This window comes from Lepidothrix coronata, unplaced genomic scaffold (genome assembly GCF_001604755.1).
Source record: "Lepidothrix coronata isolate B3197 unplaced genomic scaffold, Lepidothrix_coronata-1.0 Scaffold115, whole genome shotgun sequence".
Taxonomy (NCBI): domain Eukaryota; kingdom Metazoa; phylum Chordata; class Aves; order Passeriformes; family Pipridae; genus Lepidothrix; species Lepidothrix coronata.
In genome coordinates, this window is record NW_016690295.1 from 2184419 (window position 1) to 2203212 (window position 18794).

Genomic DNA, 18794 nt, shown 5'->3' on the forward strand with positions numbered 1-18794 from the left:
AGTATTTAACACGACTATGCCTCACAAAAGCTCAGTTTTATCGTAAGAATTATGTTTGTAGCCTTCCTTTTCTCTCATTTTCGAGTGTAAATCCTAACAAACATCTATACAACTTTAGGTTACCTATAAAAAGAACAAAAATATATTCTAGGAGAAAGTTATGCACAGTTATGGTAAAGTCTTTAATCTACTTTTATTAAAATTAATTTACCTTCAAACCATTATTAAGCACGCAGCTAGTCCCTTTACTTTGAACATAATTTGCTCTTTTCTACAATTTGTTTCAAAGTTTAGTTATCTGCTTTAGACAGATTTCCCAAGGAAAAACAATACTAAACTTTTCCAGTATGACAGGAAAATCTCTGAGAGCCTCTTTGTTCAAAGGGAATTAAACTAGCAGAGCATCTTAAAACAGAAGCAACAAGAAGGAATTATTTCTACCTGCTTCAAACTTGTTTCTGACTTTTCAAAAGAGAAAAAGAGCACATATTTTCAGTCTAAAACACATAACATCGGTGTGGTGTTTTTTTAAACTCTTGAAACAGCACTTTGGTTCTCAAAACCCAGAGGAATTTGGGCCTCACACATCTTCACTCGTTCGACCTCATGTCAGTGAATATGATTCATACTTGTCCTCTGTCCTGCAAAGATTCTTGCACTGGAATGACACACAGAATACTATCAATTTGGAGCAGCTGCATTTTACATTTCTTTCGCGGGAGGAAAAGCAAATTAAAAATACGGAAAGCAACAGCTCATAGTGAGTAAAATAAAAATAACAAACATACTGAAAGTTACTTCACCCACTCAGATCTTTTTCATGCCTTTACAACTTTACAATGCAAACTTTGTGCATTTATCTAGATAAATCTAGATGTACTTAGCATCTTGATGAAACTCTGCAGCTTGATGTGTCCCTGGAATACTTGGGGGGGTGAGGCAGGGAATGAATCAGTGAGTAATTTGAGTTATAAAAATTTAAAAATACCCCTCTAAGAACTTAAAACTACTTTCTGAAGACAGGTTTTGGTTTTAAACTCAGTTCTGAATTAAAGGGAAACTTGCTGGAATAATATTTAATTGCAAGTATCAGCTTCCTAAGGAATGACCACTCTATCAGAATGATCCTCTCCACAGAAAACCGTGGCTCTCACATTCCAGCAGTGGGTTTGGAGGCCACATATAACCTGTTAGGCTTTTTTGTTTCTTTGTGCTTTTCTCTTTCCTGAAGTTGAAAGTATAGACTGAAAAAAAAAAAGTACTGATTCATAAGATTCTCAAATTCCACTGTAAGGCCATAACTGCACTTTCTTATACATTTTGTCTTCAATATCCACCCCATTTCCATGCCCACATTTTTTAATTTCTTGATTGTCAACTATCTTTACCTCCATCAAGTACTAAAATCTGACTTTCTGTTACTGTACAATATTGATCTCACACTTATGACCTGTAGCATACTTTATGCTTAATGGCCATCACCATACCCACAATATTCATCATGGATTCTGTTTTAGCATCTACTAGTCAATTTTAAAGAACATAATTAAGAATATTTTAAGACCTTACTGGCTCATCCTCAAGATGTGCTATCCAACACAACAGAAAAGGAGAACAAACTTTACTTTTTATTTCTATTCAGTTTTTCTGCTACAAAATTAATTAGAATTAATTATGATTAATTATGATTAATGGCTGTACTTTTTTTTAACCCTTCATAAGCAGATTCTCTGTCTTAATTCCTCTTTTAATGGTTAGTCTCTCCATTAAGGTTTTCTCCCTTCATGGTTTTTTTGTTGTTTTGGTTTTTGATATTTTTTACACACTAATATAATTCTCCTGCTCAAGGAACTTCCATTCCTCATCTACAATATTTGCTTTATTTGGTGTCATGGGGCAATATTATGTGATCTTGAGTGATTGTTTTCAAACATCCATATGACAAACACAGATTTCACTTGAACATCTCCAAGAGGTCCACGTGACTTTCCTTTATGAATGTATTACATACTTGAGGTGTTCAGACTTTGCAATTTACCCTCATAAAACCCTTCTGTGATACAGAAATATTATCGACATTTTACAATGGAACAGAAAACGAGTCAGCTTATTAAAGTACTGAAACGCTTAAGGATGCCTATTGGGATTTTCAAGGTTGCTCTGACTTATACCTCTTATTGAACTAATTGAACATTTTTCACTAAATGACTAATTTGCATCTTTAGTTTTCTGAAAAGTTTTAAAATCTGACTCACCCATGTCACCCTTTATATCCAGTGGACCAGCATATTAAACCCAGAACTCATTAGACTTTAAACTCACGCTCGAAGCGCGTGCAGGGCTTCCCACAACAGGGCAAATTACATGAAAAATAAAGATGTGGCACATACCACAGGCATCCAGTCCCCTCCTGTCCCTGTCCTCCTCCCTCCTGGTCTGAGTCACACACCAAAGCCTCAGACAGCGGGAAGCCACAAAGCCAACTGCATCAGATGTCAGGCAAGAAACTAGTGGATCTCCAGGGATCTGGCTGCTCCCTGCTGGGACTGAGGGGTGCCGGGAGGCTGAGCTTGTAGACAAACACTCCTATCAGGCTCAGCGACCCCTCAGCTCACTATCTCCCTCTGTAAGAGCTTGATTTTTCTAAATACTGACAGGGGACAGAGCCAACATACATGAAGGGCTCCAATCAAAGTGCTGTAAAATCATCTATATCCACCATGTTGTTGGATTTAGGCGAGTAGCCACTTTATTTCAGAAGAACTTCTGTAAGCATTTCCCCATGCTTTGATTCCTGTGCAAAACCTAACTGTGTGTGTGTGTGTTTTCTGGCTGCACTTTTCTCAACTCAGTTGTACACATTGCTCTTTTGGGTGGCCTAAAAGCAATTTACTCAGTTTGGCTAATGCACATCACCTTCACACCTCGGGGGGCAGCAAGTTGGAACCAGGATAGCTTCATCTTTTGCCCAGGTCTGCCAAGGAGATGCTGTCTTTCAGCACGAGTTTTCTTCACATCCCTATGCTTAGACCACTAGAGGCTGGAAAGGGAATGCATCAGCTGTCAGGGCTTTTTAAGGCCATTTTGCCCTTGTTAAGTCAATGAAACTCACTACACAAAGCAGGCTGGATTTGGTCAGTGTACTGCCCTTTGATTGTGAATCCTATTGCTTCATTTTGGAAGTCATGTACACTGCCTTCTTACAGGCCATGACATTTCATCTAAGGACCAGCTAAACAAACCACATGGGCAGCCAGTTTACTGGGACAACATATGTATTTTAATCAAAGAAACACAAGACTAGGTAAATTAATAAATTCCTGACATTGCTACCTTACAGAAGGGCTTTCCAAGTCAGGGCTTACGGATAACGTGTTGCCTGCTAGACCCTCTGAGACTGGCTGCAGCTGCAAAAAATAAAAATGTTAAAATTGAGGCCAATAGGAAGATGCTGCCTGCAGCATAATTGCTCACTGTTGTTGCACATTGGCTGGCGAAGGTTAGGGACTGCTGCTCTGTGTAATCGAGCAGGTTTGCAACAATACTGGAAGGCTGTTGTATAATAACAGTCGAAGCAAAACAGGTAGAAATAAAGACACGTTTTTTTCCATCTTTAGGCAGAGGTGATACACTTTTCCTGAGCACACCATGCTTTAAAAGTGCTCCCAAACAGATGCCAGGTACTCTTTTTGCCCGAGGCTGATGGAGAAAAAGCAGGTAGCTTCTGAAAGAAATTTGAAAAGCTGTTATCCAAGTAGCTGAGGTTAAAGTCTCCATATGCATTTCAAGTAGTTTCGTATCCAAAGTGAGCACTGATTTAAGCAGACATTTTCGGAATCATGACCTGATATACAAATATGTGATTGATCCTTTAGTAGATGAAAATTACTGAAAATCACAGGTGTCTGTCAGAAAAATTATTGCTTATATGAACAAATTAAATATGCCTATATGAACCAACAATTAAGTTTGCCTATTTTCAAAGAATCCTTATCAAACATTGCATGAATCACTTCAATTTGAATATTTCAAGTAGTGAAAAGCTAGAATGGCTGTAAATAGCTTCGGATACAAGAGAACTGAATGATGGAAAATTCCTTATTCATTTGTTGTGGTAGCAGATTTTTTTTCCCCCTCAAATTTTTTTTTCTTAGTTTTACTTGTTTCATCCAGGCCTTTTGGCATATGAAAGGATTTGTCAGTAAGTTGCACTGAGTGTTACTTCAGACTCACCAAATCACAGAAAAATATTTAGGAATAGTGTCATTAGACTGCCCTACACTAAGTGAACTGATTCGTTTCAGAGAATAATAAAGAACTGAATACTGTGCTGTAATGACCAGCTGATCTAACAGCACGGCTTCCCAGTACTGCAAACGTTTATCAACTTCTTTTTTAACTCTCTAAATATCTCTTCACACCAAGCAAACCCATCTCGATGCAAAAATAAATGTAATAAGCTCCTACTTTAAACTGCAATTTGCCTTTCCCTTATGGCCAAAGACATACGGCACATCCTCAGTCTTTCCACGTTTTTGTGCATCTGGAGCTCAGCTTCCTTATGAGAAAGCTTCCTTAAGTTAAAGTTTTTTAAGTAGGAGCGTTATGCCAAGACGCAAAAAGGCAACCATAATCCTGACATACACACACAGAACCACCCCGTGTACACCTTGTAAGCCCCACAACCTCTGCTTGTACCTACAGAATTGCGAGGAACAGTCTTCTTAGCTTGTAACGCACAGAACTGGGAAGTTAGGTTAAATCGCGCTCCAGTTACACCGGGCTATGAACCCTTCTCCTCTGCGCTTAACCCCGGAGCGCCGGGAGGGCCAGGGGAGCACAAGGGCAGCCCCGGGCCCCCGGGCACTGCAGCAGAGCCGCGGCAGCGCCGGGCAGGGCGGCTCCGACCCGCTCCGGGTGAGTGAGCGGCGGCGGCCGAAAGTTGCCCGCCCGCCCCCCGCGCTGCCGCACCCGCCGCTCGGGCAGCACGGGCTCGGGCAGCGCTGCGGGCTCGGGCTCCGCATCTCCCCCGGCACCGGGCGCTGCAACCCAGCGCCGGGCGCAGCAGAGCCCGGACCAGCGTCCTCCCCCGGCCACGCCGGGCAAATTTCCCCGCCAGCCCGGCGTTCCCGGGAGCATCCCTCCCTTCCACCTTCCCCGCTCCGCCGCCGCTCGCTCCGGGTAGCCCTCGCCGCGCCGGCAGGCCTCGCCCCGCGGCGCCCGGCCGCCGAGGGATGCCGGGGGGGGTTCACCCTCCTCCCGCAGCCGGGGCCGGGGGAGGCCGCCGGTGCCCGCGCCCCCGAGGGCGGCGGCCGTACCTGAGTCGCTGAGGCGGGGCCGGGCTCTGTCCCGCAGGTAGTAGATGAAATCGCGGCAGTTCTCGTTCTCCACCGCCCCGACGGAGCACAGCTCGGCCAGCAGCTGCAGCGCTTTCTGGCAGATCTCGTCCTCCCTGTCGCCGGGCATCGCCCCGCAGCATCCTCGGGAGCGGAGCGGAGCGGAGCCCTGCGGTCAGGCGCCGCGCCGCTGCCCGCCGCCCGCCTGCAGCCGCCGGGCCGCCGCCCGCATCCCCAGCCAGCGGCGCCCGCCCCGCCGGGCCGGGCCGGGCCGGGCCGCCCCGCCGCTCCCCCCGCGCCGCTGCCGGGGGCGGACCGGGGGGTCCCACCAGTTGAGCGCGGGGGCGGGAGCGGCGGCGGGGCCGCGCTGCGCAGCTCTGCCGGCGGCGGGAGCGGCCGCCGCGCCCCTCTCCGCCCCGGGGGGCAGGTCTGTCCCCCGCCCCGGCCCGCGGGATCGGCGGCCGGCACCCCCCGAGCTCGTCCGCTCCTCTGGGAACTTCAGAGGCGGCGCAGGGGCTGGCGAGGGACGCTGCTGGGCGCGGGTCCTGACGGACAGCGCCCCGTCCTCCCCCTCCCCATCGCTGGGCAGGCCCGGCCCTCCTCCGACAGCTTGTCCCGTGCCGTGTGCCCTTGCGTCTCGCTGCCCGCTCCTGCCCAGGAATTATCCCGCTCGCTCAGCTAATCGCCTGGAAATGCCTCTCTGCCCCCGCGCCCCTCGCGATAGGGAGCCCCGGGAAGCGAAAAATGTATCCTGGACAGAACGGAGATCTTCGTTCAGCAGATTCATATTTTGGCTTGGCCGATCGAGGGGTTAAAAAGAGTTAAAAGCACGGCTGAGAAACCTCAGGCACCTGAGACCCAGCCATAGCTTGAGGGGAGGGCAGGAGAGCCTTTCCCGGAGGAGGTGGGGGCTGAGATGTCTGCCATTAGGCATGTTTATCCTGACAAGTAGGAGATTCTTAAGGTGCTGCTTTGCTTTCTGGGTTTGTAGGCTGGGAGGCTGGTGGGTGTCATAAGGGGAAAAGCTGAGAACTGGCTGCTCCATTTAACTTCATTTTTTTTCCTCTCTCTCCCTTTTATAATAGTTTAAGCAAATATCAGAGGCCATGATGAGCTCAGAAAGTTCAGACTGCTGTGGATGTTCAGCCTACTGTCTAAAGACTGCTGATAACAGTTCTAGAAATAGCATAATTTTCTAGTAGAAGTTTTTCTCATTTTAAAGAAAAAAGTATATCACTGAAATAAGATGTATTTTGGGAAAGGAGTGGATGTTAATAAGAAAAATTGTTTACTAGTGTAACTTGTCTCCTAGTGCTTTTGCAGCATTGCTTATGTCTCAAAGGCATTGTTTTCCCCCACCTAATTTTTAATAGAAAAATGATATTTGTAAACATGGTTGTATAAGCCAGGTATAATTCCATCAGTAATCAGGCAACTCATTCATGCTGGCTTGTTGTTATTAGGAATCAACAATAGATAATAAAATAGTATGTAGATATTACAGTTGCTGACATATTTTTGAAGGCCAGAGGTTTTGATGACATCAGTATATGTTTTCACATTTAAGCACAGGGAAAATTCCTACTGGTCTCAATAAATGCTGCACAAATACATATCTTGATGCTGGAAAAAACAAGGTGATTGCCTTGTTTCCCTAATCATGCAGGGAGAAAGACGGTTCTTGAGAGGCACTGTCAGTCACGCTAAGGATCAGGCTTTAGCAGTCCTGCTGCTTTTCCTACTTCAGTAAAGAAGAAGTAAAATTTAAAGAACTTGGTACAGCTAGAGAAACCAGAATGTCTTTTAGGGAAAAACAGTTTCAAGAGGGGTAGTGAATTATTCATACATATGTAAGCTCTCTGGGGGCAGGAACTTTTTAATCTGTAACACAAAATCAAGTCCTGGCCAATGCTGGTGATATGTCATGAAGAGGAGGAAAGATAGAGGAGCTGTCAAAACCCACTGACAGAGATATCTGAGAAGTACAGTTGAATTAGTCCAGTGATCATGTGTGACCAGATTTTGAATTACTGTAGAATTTGTGCATTGTGACTCATTTAGGCAGATTATTTGGCTATATTTTTGTAGTTTGGCCCTGGCCAAGATGGCTGAGCTGTTCTATAGCTTGTACTCTGTCCAGGATAGACAAATATATCAACTGCAAAGTGATATTAATGCATTTACCAGAGTGTGGTTTTTATCCAGTGGGACCACAAGCTCATCTCTAGCTTGGGATTCAGGCTTGCTGCAGAGTGAACTCTGGACAGCCTGGTGATGAAGTGTTAATTTCTTTATCCTTATCCTATAACTAGAGTATCTTGCTTCATTTTTTTAAATAGCAGCAATTTGAAGGTGCTGAGATGTTTGTAATGCAGATGGTTAGAGTTGGAAATTTTTCAGTCTGGTGGAGGAGAGACCACGAAACTCTTTGGACATCACTGCTCGTAAATAAAGGCATCTATTCCCAAAAGCTCTGAGCTCTAAGTGCGCTGTGTGAGCAAATGGCCATGTCTCTGGAGATGGCAGCAGTAAATGTAATCAGCTGTGTCTCAAAGCAAGTGCAACATTTCCTTCCTGAGGTTGTTTGTGAAAACCAGACCTATATCTGCCATTTTATTATCATTGATTGCATGTTTCTCTTCTTGCAGGCACCCCTAGTTGGGATGGGTTTACTCTTTTTGTCAGCTGCAGATTTTCCTAAGTCGGGGGACCGTGTTACGTTTGAGATCCCTAGTGAATGCTGTACTAATTAACTGTGCACCCAGAAAGGCATTGCAAGATGCAGCGGGATGCTCTTATTAACCTTATCTTGAGAGTTACAACTTGTACTGACTATTACTCCATTTTTTTCTGTTTAGCTCGGAGCTGCCCTCACACAATACAGTGTACTCAGGAAACAAATCCCCAAGCCTGCTACACACAGAGTCAGAATAAGTTTAACTCTTTGACCTACAAAAGCTCTGTCTTTATCAATTGAGATGTTCTTCTTTCTTTTCTTGAAATAAAGCTTTTCCCCAGTGTTCTGGCAGTAGCACAAGGATTGCTGGCAATGAATTCATCTTCAAAGATGAGGCGTTCATGAAATGAATGCATTTCTAGAAGAAAGTGAGGTAACTTGTATCAGAATATTTATTATAGCTATGCTCCAACCAGAACTTACCAAGTATTTGTATTTATAATTGCTTGAATTACATTTACCCACAAAGAGGTGGGTATTAGCACACCATATACTTTAACAAAAGGGAGAAATGTGGCCAAGTGTATTTCAGGAAATCAAGAAAACACATAGAGCTACTAAGTTACTAGTGAAACATGACAAACAAGATTATTTTTTTCCCCCAAAAGTCAAGGTGTGTGAATGTGTAATTAATGAGTAGGACAAAAAGACAGAGAAAAGGAAAAAACATTGCTGTGGTTAAAGGGTGCCATTGAGCTGAAGGCAGTCACTTGAAGTCCAGGCTGGAGAAGGGAGATGCTGCTGCAGGTTCAGAGATTGACACATCTATCAAATCTTTCTGTTATTGGCTGTACCAGACTTTCTGCCTCACTCTCAGTCTTCCTCTTCTGTTCTTAATGGATGTATGTTTTTATACTCCCTAAAAATAGAAAGTGCTTAGGTGAACATATAAGAAATAGAAATGTGGGTAACTACTACTGAGTTTTTGTGAGATGATGCTTTTCTTAGCAGCTTCATTCTTGGGATGAGTTAGTTCTTCACATAAGATTTTAGCATTGCTTTTAATGGGAGGATAGTTAGAAAATAGGTATGCCCTCATTTGGACTCTTTGCTCATCACTGACTTCTAGAGGTCGAATGGAAACAAGTTGATGTTAACTAAAGGGAGGGTGGTATCCTCATTTTGAGAGTGAATATACAAAAATAGCTGTTCTTGGGTACAGCCAATAATATGTCATCATTTGAAGATTTTGAGATCACTGTTAAATACTGTGATGAAAGAAGAGATGGCGGTGTATTTTCATTATGGTACTTATAAAATCTTAGGACTTTTTTATTTTAAATCACATGTCAATTATTGACATCTGTTCAGATTTTTAAAGCATAATGCATAAAAGCAGTGCTAAATGCTAGAACAGTACAGAGCTTTGTTTCTTCCTCTGAGGGAGGCTTGTAAAGCTGCTTCCATGTCAGAATGGGTGAAATGTCATTTTGGAGTTTTCTGAATAGGTTGCTTTCTCACAGCAGGTCCTGAAGGAAGAGCAAAGTGTCTATCATGCATTAAGCAGAGAAAAAGTGTGTCAAATCTCTTAGATACCATCGAGTGTCACTAGAAGCTGTACTAGAGGATTAGGAATATACATTTGACAGGCAATGTCCTGATACAACTGGGACTCAGCTACATCTTATGGAGTCAGTTGAAGGGGTGTAGATAACGAATGAGTTATCTGAATAAAGGTTATGAGAAAAAGCAAGACAGCTACAGGAGTCTACTGTAGCTCATCAGTGGGATTTTTTGGTTGGTTTTTTTTGGGTTGGTTTTTTCCCCACGTCGCTATCGGACAAATCTTTACTGCCTATAGAAGAGAAAGAGATGCAAGTTCAGAGCAGAAGATACTGCCCAGAAGACTGGAAACATGTAACATGAATCTGAGCTCTTTCACTTTCATGACCTCTTTATAGCAGATAAACATTTTTTTCTTGGTCTTCGTACCATTCACATTGTTAAGAGAGAGTTCTCTGGGTGCTGTAGCTTGTCATATGCTATTTTCATCTATCTTAAGAAAGCTTCCTTAAAACTTGAGAAAGAGAGAGGAAAACACAGCTCTTCTGATTTGACTTTAATTCCAATTTGACAGTCTCTTCCTTGACAGCTTTTGCAAACTCTACCGGGAAAAAAGTTTACTGAATAATTCAGTCTTGAGAGTGAATTGAGCTCGGGGAGAATTGTTGAATTCCCAAGCCTGTGGTTTGTGGTTTTTGTTATTGACTGCTCACATGGATTTAAAGTCCTGTCTCTGCAGCTGGTGGTTTTTATCTCCCCTTTGGATGCTACAATTTTGTCTGGCTTTCCATCCCTGAACACCAGCTTTCTGGTCTTGCAAATAAACACACAAAGAACCTTCCTGCTACCAAGGGGAGACTTAGTGAGCATGTTACACTGAGCTCCTCCTACCTGAAGTTCTGCATATACCTATTCAACTATAAATCAGAATTTAACCCTGGACCTGAATGTTGAAGGGAGTCCAATGAAAGTTGATGGAGTCAGCATGCTGAGTATGAAGCCATCTTTTCTGATTTCCAAGGTCTGATGGTTTTTTCCCTGCTCGATGGGGAATTATTTATGACACTTTCCCTTAATGTTAGCCTGTCAGTTGATGCTGCTTTTATTACTGAAGTTTTAATCTTAAAAATACACGTGAAGACACGATGTGAAAGAGTGAGATTGATATCCCAGACATAATCAAAGGAACGCTTCAGTTTTACTTTGCAAGTAAAGGATGGTCCAATAGTCAAATCATCACCTGTGATGCTTTTCTTTTACTGCCAAAGTGTGTTCCCTAAACTGCACTAAAATTGCAACTACGTTGGAGACACAACAGTCTTCTCTCTAATAGCTGGAGTTTTTCACGGATAAAGAGCAAAAGTACTGACCTTTACATTGCTTGGTTGACTATTGTTTAGAAGAATATGAGTGTTCCTACATTAACCTGGACAGCCATTGCACTGTTCTTTTCTGAGGCACTGTTCCTACCACCCTCCCTTCATGTGCTGAAATATCCAAGTTCTTAAGGAAGATGAAAGCTTGATATTGGAAAAGAATCTCCTGAAACTGGGATGTCTTAGCTCATTCCAAATATACCCATGAAGATTGTTATATATATTAACATGCTAGTGGGAGTCAGACAATAACACGAGCTGGTCCTGTATTTTATGCATCTGCAGTCAATGAGTAAAACCCCCCAACTTTTTATCATTTGAGTATTTGTAAATGCATGGACAATAGGGCCCATTTTCTGCAAGGTGGAATGATGATGTGATGTGACTGAAAGTAGCCTGTCCAAAAAAAAAAAAAAACCCAAATAAGAGTCTAGCTGATATTCAGGACTCTATATAAAATCTGAATCACTCTTAGCAAACCTTAAAGCCACTGAATAAAGTAAATGCTGTTACCTCTAAGCATTTTTTTTTCCTAGTTCAAAAAGCAAAATCATCTGCTACAAAAATTAGTCTGAAAATTGTTATCATACTGTCTAGTAGAACCTTTATATAATTAACTCTTATTGACAATCTCACTGAGTGGTACAGTTCGTATGAGTAAATATGTAAGAGCTCAGTCATAATGTGGACTGCAGGAAAGCTCTTGCTAATGTATTTCCACTCAGCTGCTTACAGCTACATGTTAACATTTCCTAACCAAAAGAAGGAATAAAATGTTTTGTGGTTTTATGATGGATTTGTAAGAGAATGCTAAGAAAGCAGCTTTCAGTGAGGAGGATGTAGTCCCTTATCCTTGAACCTTAAAAGATAACAGAAACTTTGCCTAAATAAGTTTAAAAAAAACAAAAACAAAAACCAAACCCCAACACCCAAGGGAAAACTCTTTTTTGATTTCTGGTGGATTAATGCTTTGCAAATAACAGATATTGATAGTATTTCTGTGGTCATGACCTTCTTCGAAAGGTAGTTAGATCAAGAACACATTTTTAATTAAGTGACAGATCAGATGGAATGTTTGCAAGTAAAATAGATCCACAAGTCCCCTTGTGGCTTGGTGAAAATTTTTATTCCTTTTAGATCTATCTTTAGTTCTGATTAACATATAATCAAATAAGCTAGACTCAATCCAGAAGGCAGTATTGGTTAAAAATAGTCAATTAATTGCATCAAGAATGTGCTTTCTGCTAGGTGTTCTTGAAGTAGGAAATGTAGAAATGGTTGGGTGTGCAATCTGTTTTCTCACAAGCATGAATTCAAATCAAGAGTTAAAGCACACACTTGTACATTGTTTCAAGTACCAGAATACTTCTGGCTATAATTACAGGGAACAACCCATGTCCCTACAGTTAGATGCTTCCCAAGTATCAGTCTGAATCAGGACTGCCTGTGGTAATGCTCCTGGAGTGCTGGTTTGAGTAAAAATGGTAGGATCCTTTTCTCAAATCTCTGGCTAATGATGAAAACTACTTATCCTTAAAAAAACCCCAAACTTATCCTGAAAAACTCCCTAGATTTTATAAAAGCTGACTTGGGCTCAGCCTTGTTACTAAGCGAACAAATGACAGAAATAGCATTGTTCAAACTCCTCTTATTCACTGGAAGAAGGAGTTGGAGGAATCACAGCTGAACATGGTGCTTTGCCCGCAGTGTAACTTGAGGCACCTCAGTGCAGTGGCTGCTGGCCTTCTGCTCCCATGGAAGCACAGAACCCAGTGCTTGGCTTAAATCTGCATAAAACAGGGGGAGTTTTGTGGTATCTTGGGCATCTCCCTTCCTAATACACTAATAAACAACTTCTTTCTTCTCTTGCAGTTGAAACACTGGGTGAATAAAGGAGCTGTGCTGCTGTGTGAGATACATTTGAGGGAAAACTAGGTAAACTGTTTCTTTGGCACAGGCATAATTTAAACTTAGGACTGAGGCCCCATGTGTAAATAAGTTTTTAACTGTCAACGCAGAATATACACTTTCATCAGAAGAGTAGTCCTTTTTTAAAATGTATTACTTTGTGATGCTGAGGCAGAAGACTCTAGTTTGCTTTATTGGTTGTAAGAATTATGACCTATGCTTTAGAACAGTTTTTCTTCCACCCTCTGATCATCTCCCCAAACAGCTAAGAGCTATTTTTCCTTCTCTGAGGATGATCTGATGAAGTTGATGCTATGTGGTAGGTCCTGGCCACCTGCTTTCCTTGGTCATGTGAATGCTTTCCTGAGTCATACTCCCAAAATACATTGTTGCCTAAATCTAGGGAAAACTGACAATTGGTAGCAGTTCAACTTTCGTACAACACCAGAATTTATGTTAAAAATAAGTTCTCACAAATGATTAATGTCTGTAAAACATATGGGTTGTTTGCTAAGAAACTAGGTAAGCACCTAGGTTGCTGTGTGAGAAGGGTTTTCTCTTGTTATTAATTCCTCCAAGAATTAAAATCCACAGTAAACGACTGTGTAGGAGATTGGGATTCATGTTCCATGCTTTTGTGGTTAAATATTGGCCCTGTCACGGAGATGTTCCCAGCCTGTGTCAGCTACTGTTAACTTTGAGAGCCATGTGACTTTTCAGGCACTGTGACTTTTCAGTTCTTTTCAACAGAGTAATATCTTTTCAGCCAGGAGAGTTAAGGTTGCTTTAGCAAGGCAGAGGGCACAGGCCATCTGTAAGTGAGCTGTTAAGTTGTTCTGTGAGCCAGAACCTGTGGGCAAAAACATTTTCTGTGATGAACTGACTCCTGGCCTCCCCTTACTGGAATGTGATCTAAGCGATGCTGTTATACTGAGATCCTGCCATTTTGTCTATTATGTTTCTTGATTTTAACCCTTCTGGAAGAGTGCCTGTCTTTGGGAGAGGATTCTAAACAGTATTCCAGGTGGATGATGGGATCCACCTCTCAGTCTGGAGGAAACAGGGAAAATGTAAAGTGTGATGCTGGTCCCAGCATTCCCTTGGGCCGCCTCTGCGGTGGTGCTTGGAGTGGGTTGACTCCAGCAAGCTCCCTGGTCAGTAACTGGGCTATTTTGAATTTTGCTGAGGTGTGTGCCTGTCTCCATGGATTATGTGTGAAAGCTGATGGCCCCTTTCCCCCATACACGGGGAGGAATGCGTTATCCACCCTGTACGTGTGCTGTATGGAATAACTGACTAGAGCAGGACTCGGAACACAAATTTATGGTCATAGGGAAAAACACACAGAGCAAGCTGACAGTGTTGCAAAAAAAGACTAACATGGTTTTCTGCAGTTGGGAATATGGTTGGGAATACTGCATGGAAGACAAAGGACATAGTCATTATGATTTAAAATTGCTGAGGCTTCATCTAATGCAAGTTTTGGATACTGCAATTTCAGATATCGACAAGCTGAAGAGCGTCCAGAAAAGGGAAACAAAGCAACTCTTAGAAAACAATTCTTTGTAAGCGTGACCTGTGAGAAAATACTAAAAGAATAGAAGGTTTCATAAGCTTTTCTAAAGAAAGAAAGTGATCCTATGACTGTGGAAAAATTTTTTTAGGTTTTCTGGCTTCTTTAAATAGAAAATGAATATGATTACACAGGAATATGAGGCAAAATATAAACAACACAATATACAGTAAAGTAAATGCAGTTTTCTATGCAATAGGAGGCTATCTAGCCAGATAAGGAAAGAATTTAAGTGAGCAGTGCGTTTTTGTCTTGAATGAAAATCATGCAAAAGCATTTTACATTGATGTCTTAGAAGTGGTTTAGTGTAGCAAAAATTTATTTTGATTTAAAGTGTTCCTGCTTGAGTAAATAAGCATACCTTTGCACTTGCTGTTGAATACAGATTCAGTTTAGACAAAACATAAAGCCTTGTCCAAATTGCTTCGAAAACAGCCCATCTCAGGCCATTTAACATACAGTGCAACTCCCAGCAAATTAATTGTGAAGACACAATTAAGAATTAAAGAATTCTTTACACTGTATAACAGCCTTTACTCAAAGCTGGGTCAAAGCAAACTGATCTATATGGGTGCCTGTATTTGGTGCAATAGGAACATTTCAGTAGATGGCAGCAGTCGGTTCTGAGATTTGTTTGCCTTTGTGGGGCCTGGGGATTTTAGTTCGAGATGAATCTCATCTTGTCCTCTAGAACTTAGTCATTGTAAATTGTGGATTCGCTTCAGTTCTGCACTGTCGCATAGAACCAAAGGATTAGGAGATGAAACCTCTACAGTTCCTCCTTCTGAATCACACAGTGGACTTAAAACACATTAAGTTATTAAACCAGACAGGTATGTCTCCTTTCCAATGTATATTTTATCAAAGTACAAATGTGAGCAAACTAAGGAATGTGTGATATGATTATTTTATTGGTAGTTCTCCCACTGAACTGTCAATAGTGCCTTAAATTTCTCTGCGTTACATGACAAAGAGGTCACTGGTAATAACTTTGCTCTTTCTTGGCAGACATGCCAAATATCAAGGGGACAGAAATTTAATCTTATTATTGATAGCAACTAGACATTTTTAAGATATTCATCAAAAAGGTCTTTGAACTTTTTATTCTGTCCAACAACTTGATACTCATAAAACAAGGAGAAATTCTTATAAAATGTGAGCACCTTATTTTTTCCAAGGGCTCATCTATCTGTCCCGGGAGTTTTCTAACATTTGATCAAAGTACCTAAAGCTTTACAGTAAAGACCTTGATAATTAACCGATCAAGTCTTTAATTCACTTATGTCTTACAACATAAGCTGTATTTGTGTGAGTGTAGAAACAATCTCTTCTGACCCAATTTGCTGCTTCTAACATTGGAACTAACCTTGATTAATAGATCTTAGTTAACTTATTGTAGCCTTACATAATCAGAGTGTAATTGCTAAAGCTGAGAGTTTCTGACCTGAAAGTTATATTTATAGTTTGTGTCTGAATTCAAACTTTCCTTTTGTTCATTATGGTACAACAAGAGTTGAATGAAAAATGTCTTTCCAATTTTTTGAAATTGGAAGGTATTTCATGATAGCTCCTGTTCTAGCTGGGCAGAAAACATGCCTTTTTTTTTTTAGAGTGTTTTGGGGTTTTTTGCTTTTGCTAATAAAAGCAGGACTGTCTTCATGTAGCCAAGGACTTCAGTGGTTGGAACACATCTTGGGAAGAGAGCACCCTGAACCAAATGCCTGATACCTCCTTCTAAGTGAGTTTCCTAAAGCTAATTTTGCCATATCCAGCTGAGTGGGACAGAGGAAGACCTACCTTTAAAATTCTTTTCTTTTTCACTCTCTCAAAAAGTTTATTTTTCTTATTAACATTCCTAAACCAAACAAACACACTGGCATTTCCTTAGAGAAACTTGATCAGTTAAAGCATTCCTAGCAATTTGTATTGCAGTCTCTCACAGGCTTTGGCAGAGCCAGCAGTGAGCGGGACTTTTTAGTCCCAGCAGCTGGATTTGGGTTGACCAGCAAGATCCTTCTTCCTCCCTTGAGACATAAGATGACTTCCCATTACTCTGGTTTTTTTTGTTGGTTTGTGTTTTTTGTTTGATTTGGTTTGGTTTTGCTTTTATTGGTTGTTTTTTTCTCTTGTGTAGCTCATAAATCTTTACTTAAAGAATGAGGTCTTGGACTATCTGCTTTCCCCAGGAGTCTGAACTCTTCAGTTCTAGACTCCTTGTAACCATTAGGGCAGCAGGGCTGATACAAGCTTGCTTACTGCAGTTTATCTTCACCCAGGGCACCCAGCTATTTTTCCCTCAAACCATGTGGAGAAGGAGAAATGATCCATACCCAGCTACAGTCTTTGTTTTTTCCCCGTTGTTCTGTTTCTGTTCATGGGCAGGCTTTTCAATTTCACGAAGCAGCTTTACATGAAAGCTGAAGTGTAATTGCATCCTCCTGAGTAAAATGGACAATTTCTGTGCCAACTGTGTTTTTAAAGAAAAAGATTACAGCATTCACTCTGCTGCCCGCTTTCTTTGCGAATGAATCCCTTTGCTGATGTAAAGGGATTAAATATTCTAAAACACCAGCCAGACCAATTCTCTATAATTCCATAAGTACACAGAAGATAACCTTCATTATTTTTGCAGGGAAAGAAGTAAAAAACAACAGGGAGGTCTCTTCCGATACACCTTGTTTTACTGCAGCAAAAACTAGCGAGGATTCATTTCAGTATACATCATGCTTACTGTTCCTCTCAGCTCTCCGTGTTAACTTAAACTAAAATTTCCTCATGGAATTTGTAGCTTTCTGATATACCTTGTAGATCTAAGGCAACATAATAAATATTGTGCAGTTTGCAGTTTTTATTTCTTTGTTTTAAACTGAAGCCCTGGAGCGTAGTAACATTTGTTTATGTCACAGAAAAAAATCTTAAAAGGGTGATGGTTGCAAACAAAGCAGTTTCAAATATCTTTTTACACCCCATTTTTATATTTTCTAGTACTCTTTGTCTCATTCGTAATATTTTTATATGGCCTCAGGAAGTGTGTGGCTTTCAGTATTTTGTCTTTCATTGATTGCATTTTGTAAGATTTCCAGGCTTAGTCATGCGTTTTATGTTTTGACTATGGGCAGTCTTAAAGTAGTTTTCTTATAGTTATGTTGTGATCATAACAATGCCAATATATCTCACTTTCAGACTTCTTTTTTCCCAGCCAGATGACATTGCAGACTTACCTGAAAGAATACCTGATAGCAAGATTACGCAATGTAGCTCTAGTTCCCAAAAACGTGTTTCTCTGTCTCAAGTCTGCACAATCCTCCCCTTAACACTGGAATTTATTCTTTCAAAGGCATCTCTGATAGCCCCTGGAGCTGTCCAAACCAGCTGAATGAATGGAGGTTAGGAGAAATAGTGCTCTGGCTGTTTTGAACAGGTCACATTTGCAAAAGTGGGAGAGGTTCTTAAACTCAGGACAACCTGAACTCAAGAGACTGGGCTATCTGGGGTGATAGAGTTCTGCTCTGGAGGTCTAGTTAAATTGTAAGACTTGTAGTCTCCTTTTGGGAGGTGCTGAAGGGCTAATTCCCATTAATGTATGGTTCAGCAGATTCAGCAGATGTTCTGTGTCATGGGATGAAGGGGGTGACAAGCTGCTTCTCCTTCAGTTATTGTCACTGCTACATCCATTCTGGCTCCTGATTACAGCTGCTGCAGGATAGACACAGTGGTGCCACATCATTGACTTTTTGAGCACTGTATGCTCATCTCAACCAAGGAACACAGCAATAACCAGACAAGCCCTAAGGAAGTATTAGAGCCTATGTCTATAAAATAAGATTATGTTCTGAAAGATGCTGAGCATCAGCTCTGAATAAAATCAGTAAGAGTGTGCAGGGCAACACAAAGCAATATAGAGGAAGTACTGTGAGTCTAAGAGCATTGGAGATATGAAAGAAACTGTTATGGAATTAAAACCAGTGAGATGTATTTAACTACACTCTACTAGACTGGATTATAAACCAGTGTGAGCATAGGTACTTAGAGGCTTGGGGGCTCATCAGAAAAACTGCAAATGCCAAGAGGAAAGACTAAAACATCATAATACTGTAATAACCTCATATGCTGTCAGATAAAAGGGTGAAACTTTAGAATGGGATTGTCATCTGTGTGTCTGCTTCTGTGTGTGGAAATCTAATGGATTCTGACAGACTTCTTTTTAAGGAGATTCTTTAACTCCTCTTTTTTCCCACCAATAATCACAGAAATTTTCTTTCTGAGATGTATGGTGCTACAAAAGCCATGGGGTGTTTTTCTCCTCATTAGGAAGCACAAAAAAAAGGTCTGCATTTTCAGAGAACAACTGGTTGCTACAA

General features: G+C 41.4%; 1 protein-coding gene across 3 annotated transcripts in view; it reads right to left on the reverse strand.

The window, feature by feature from the left end:
* Positions 1–5510, reverse strand: part of SYT9 (synaptotagmin 9) — a 66566-nt gene extending 61056 nt beyond the window's left edge. For all 3 annotated transcript variants that reach the window (XM_017825035.1, XM_017825034.1, XM_017825037.1), the window contains exon 1: positions 5319–5510. In XM_017825035.1, coding sequence (XP_017680524.1) covers positions 5319–5466 — 148 coding nt within the window. In that variant the 5' untranslated portion in view covers positions 5467–5510. The remainder of the gene's footprint in view (positions 1–5318) is intronic.
* Positions 5511–18794: the final 13284 nt, after the last annotated feature.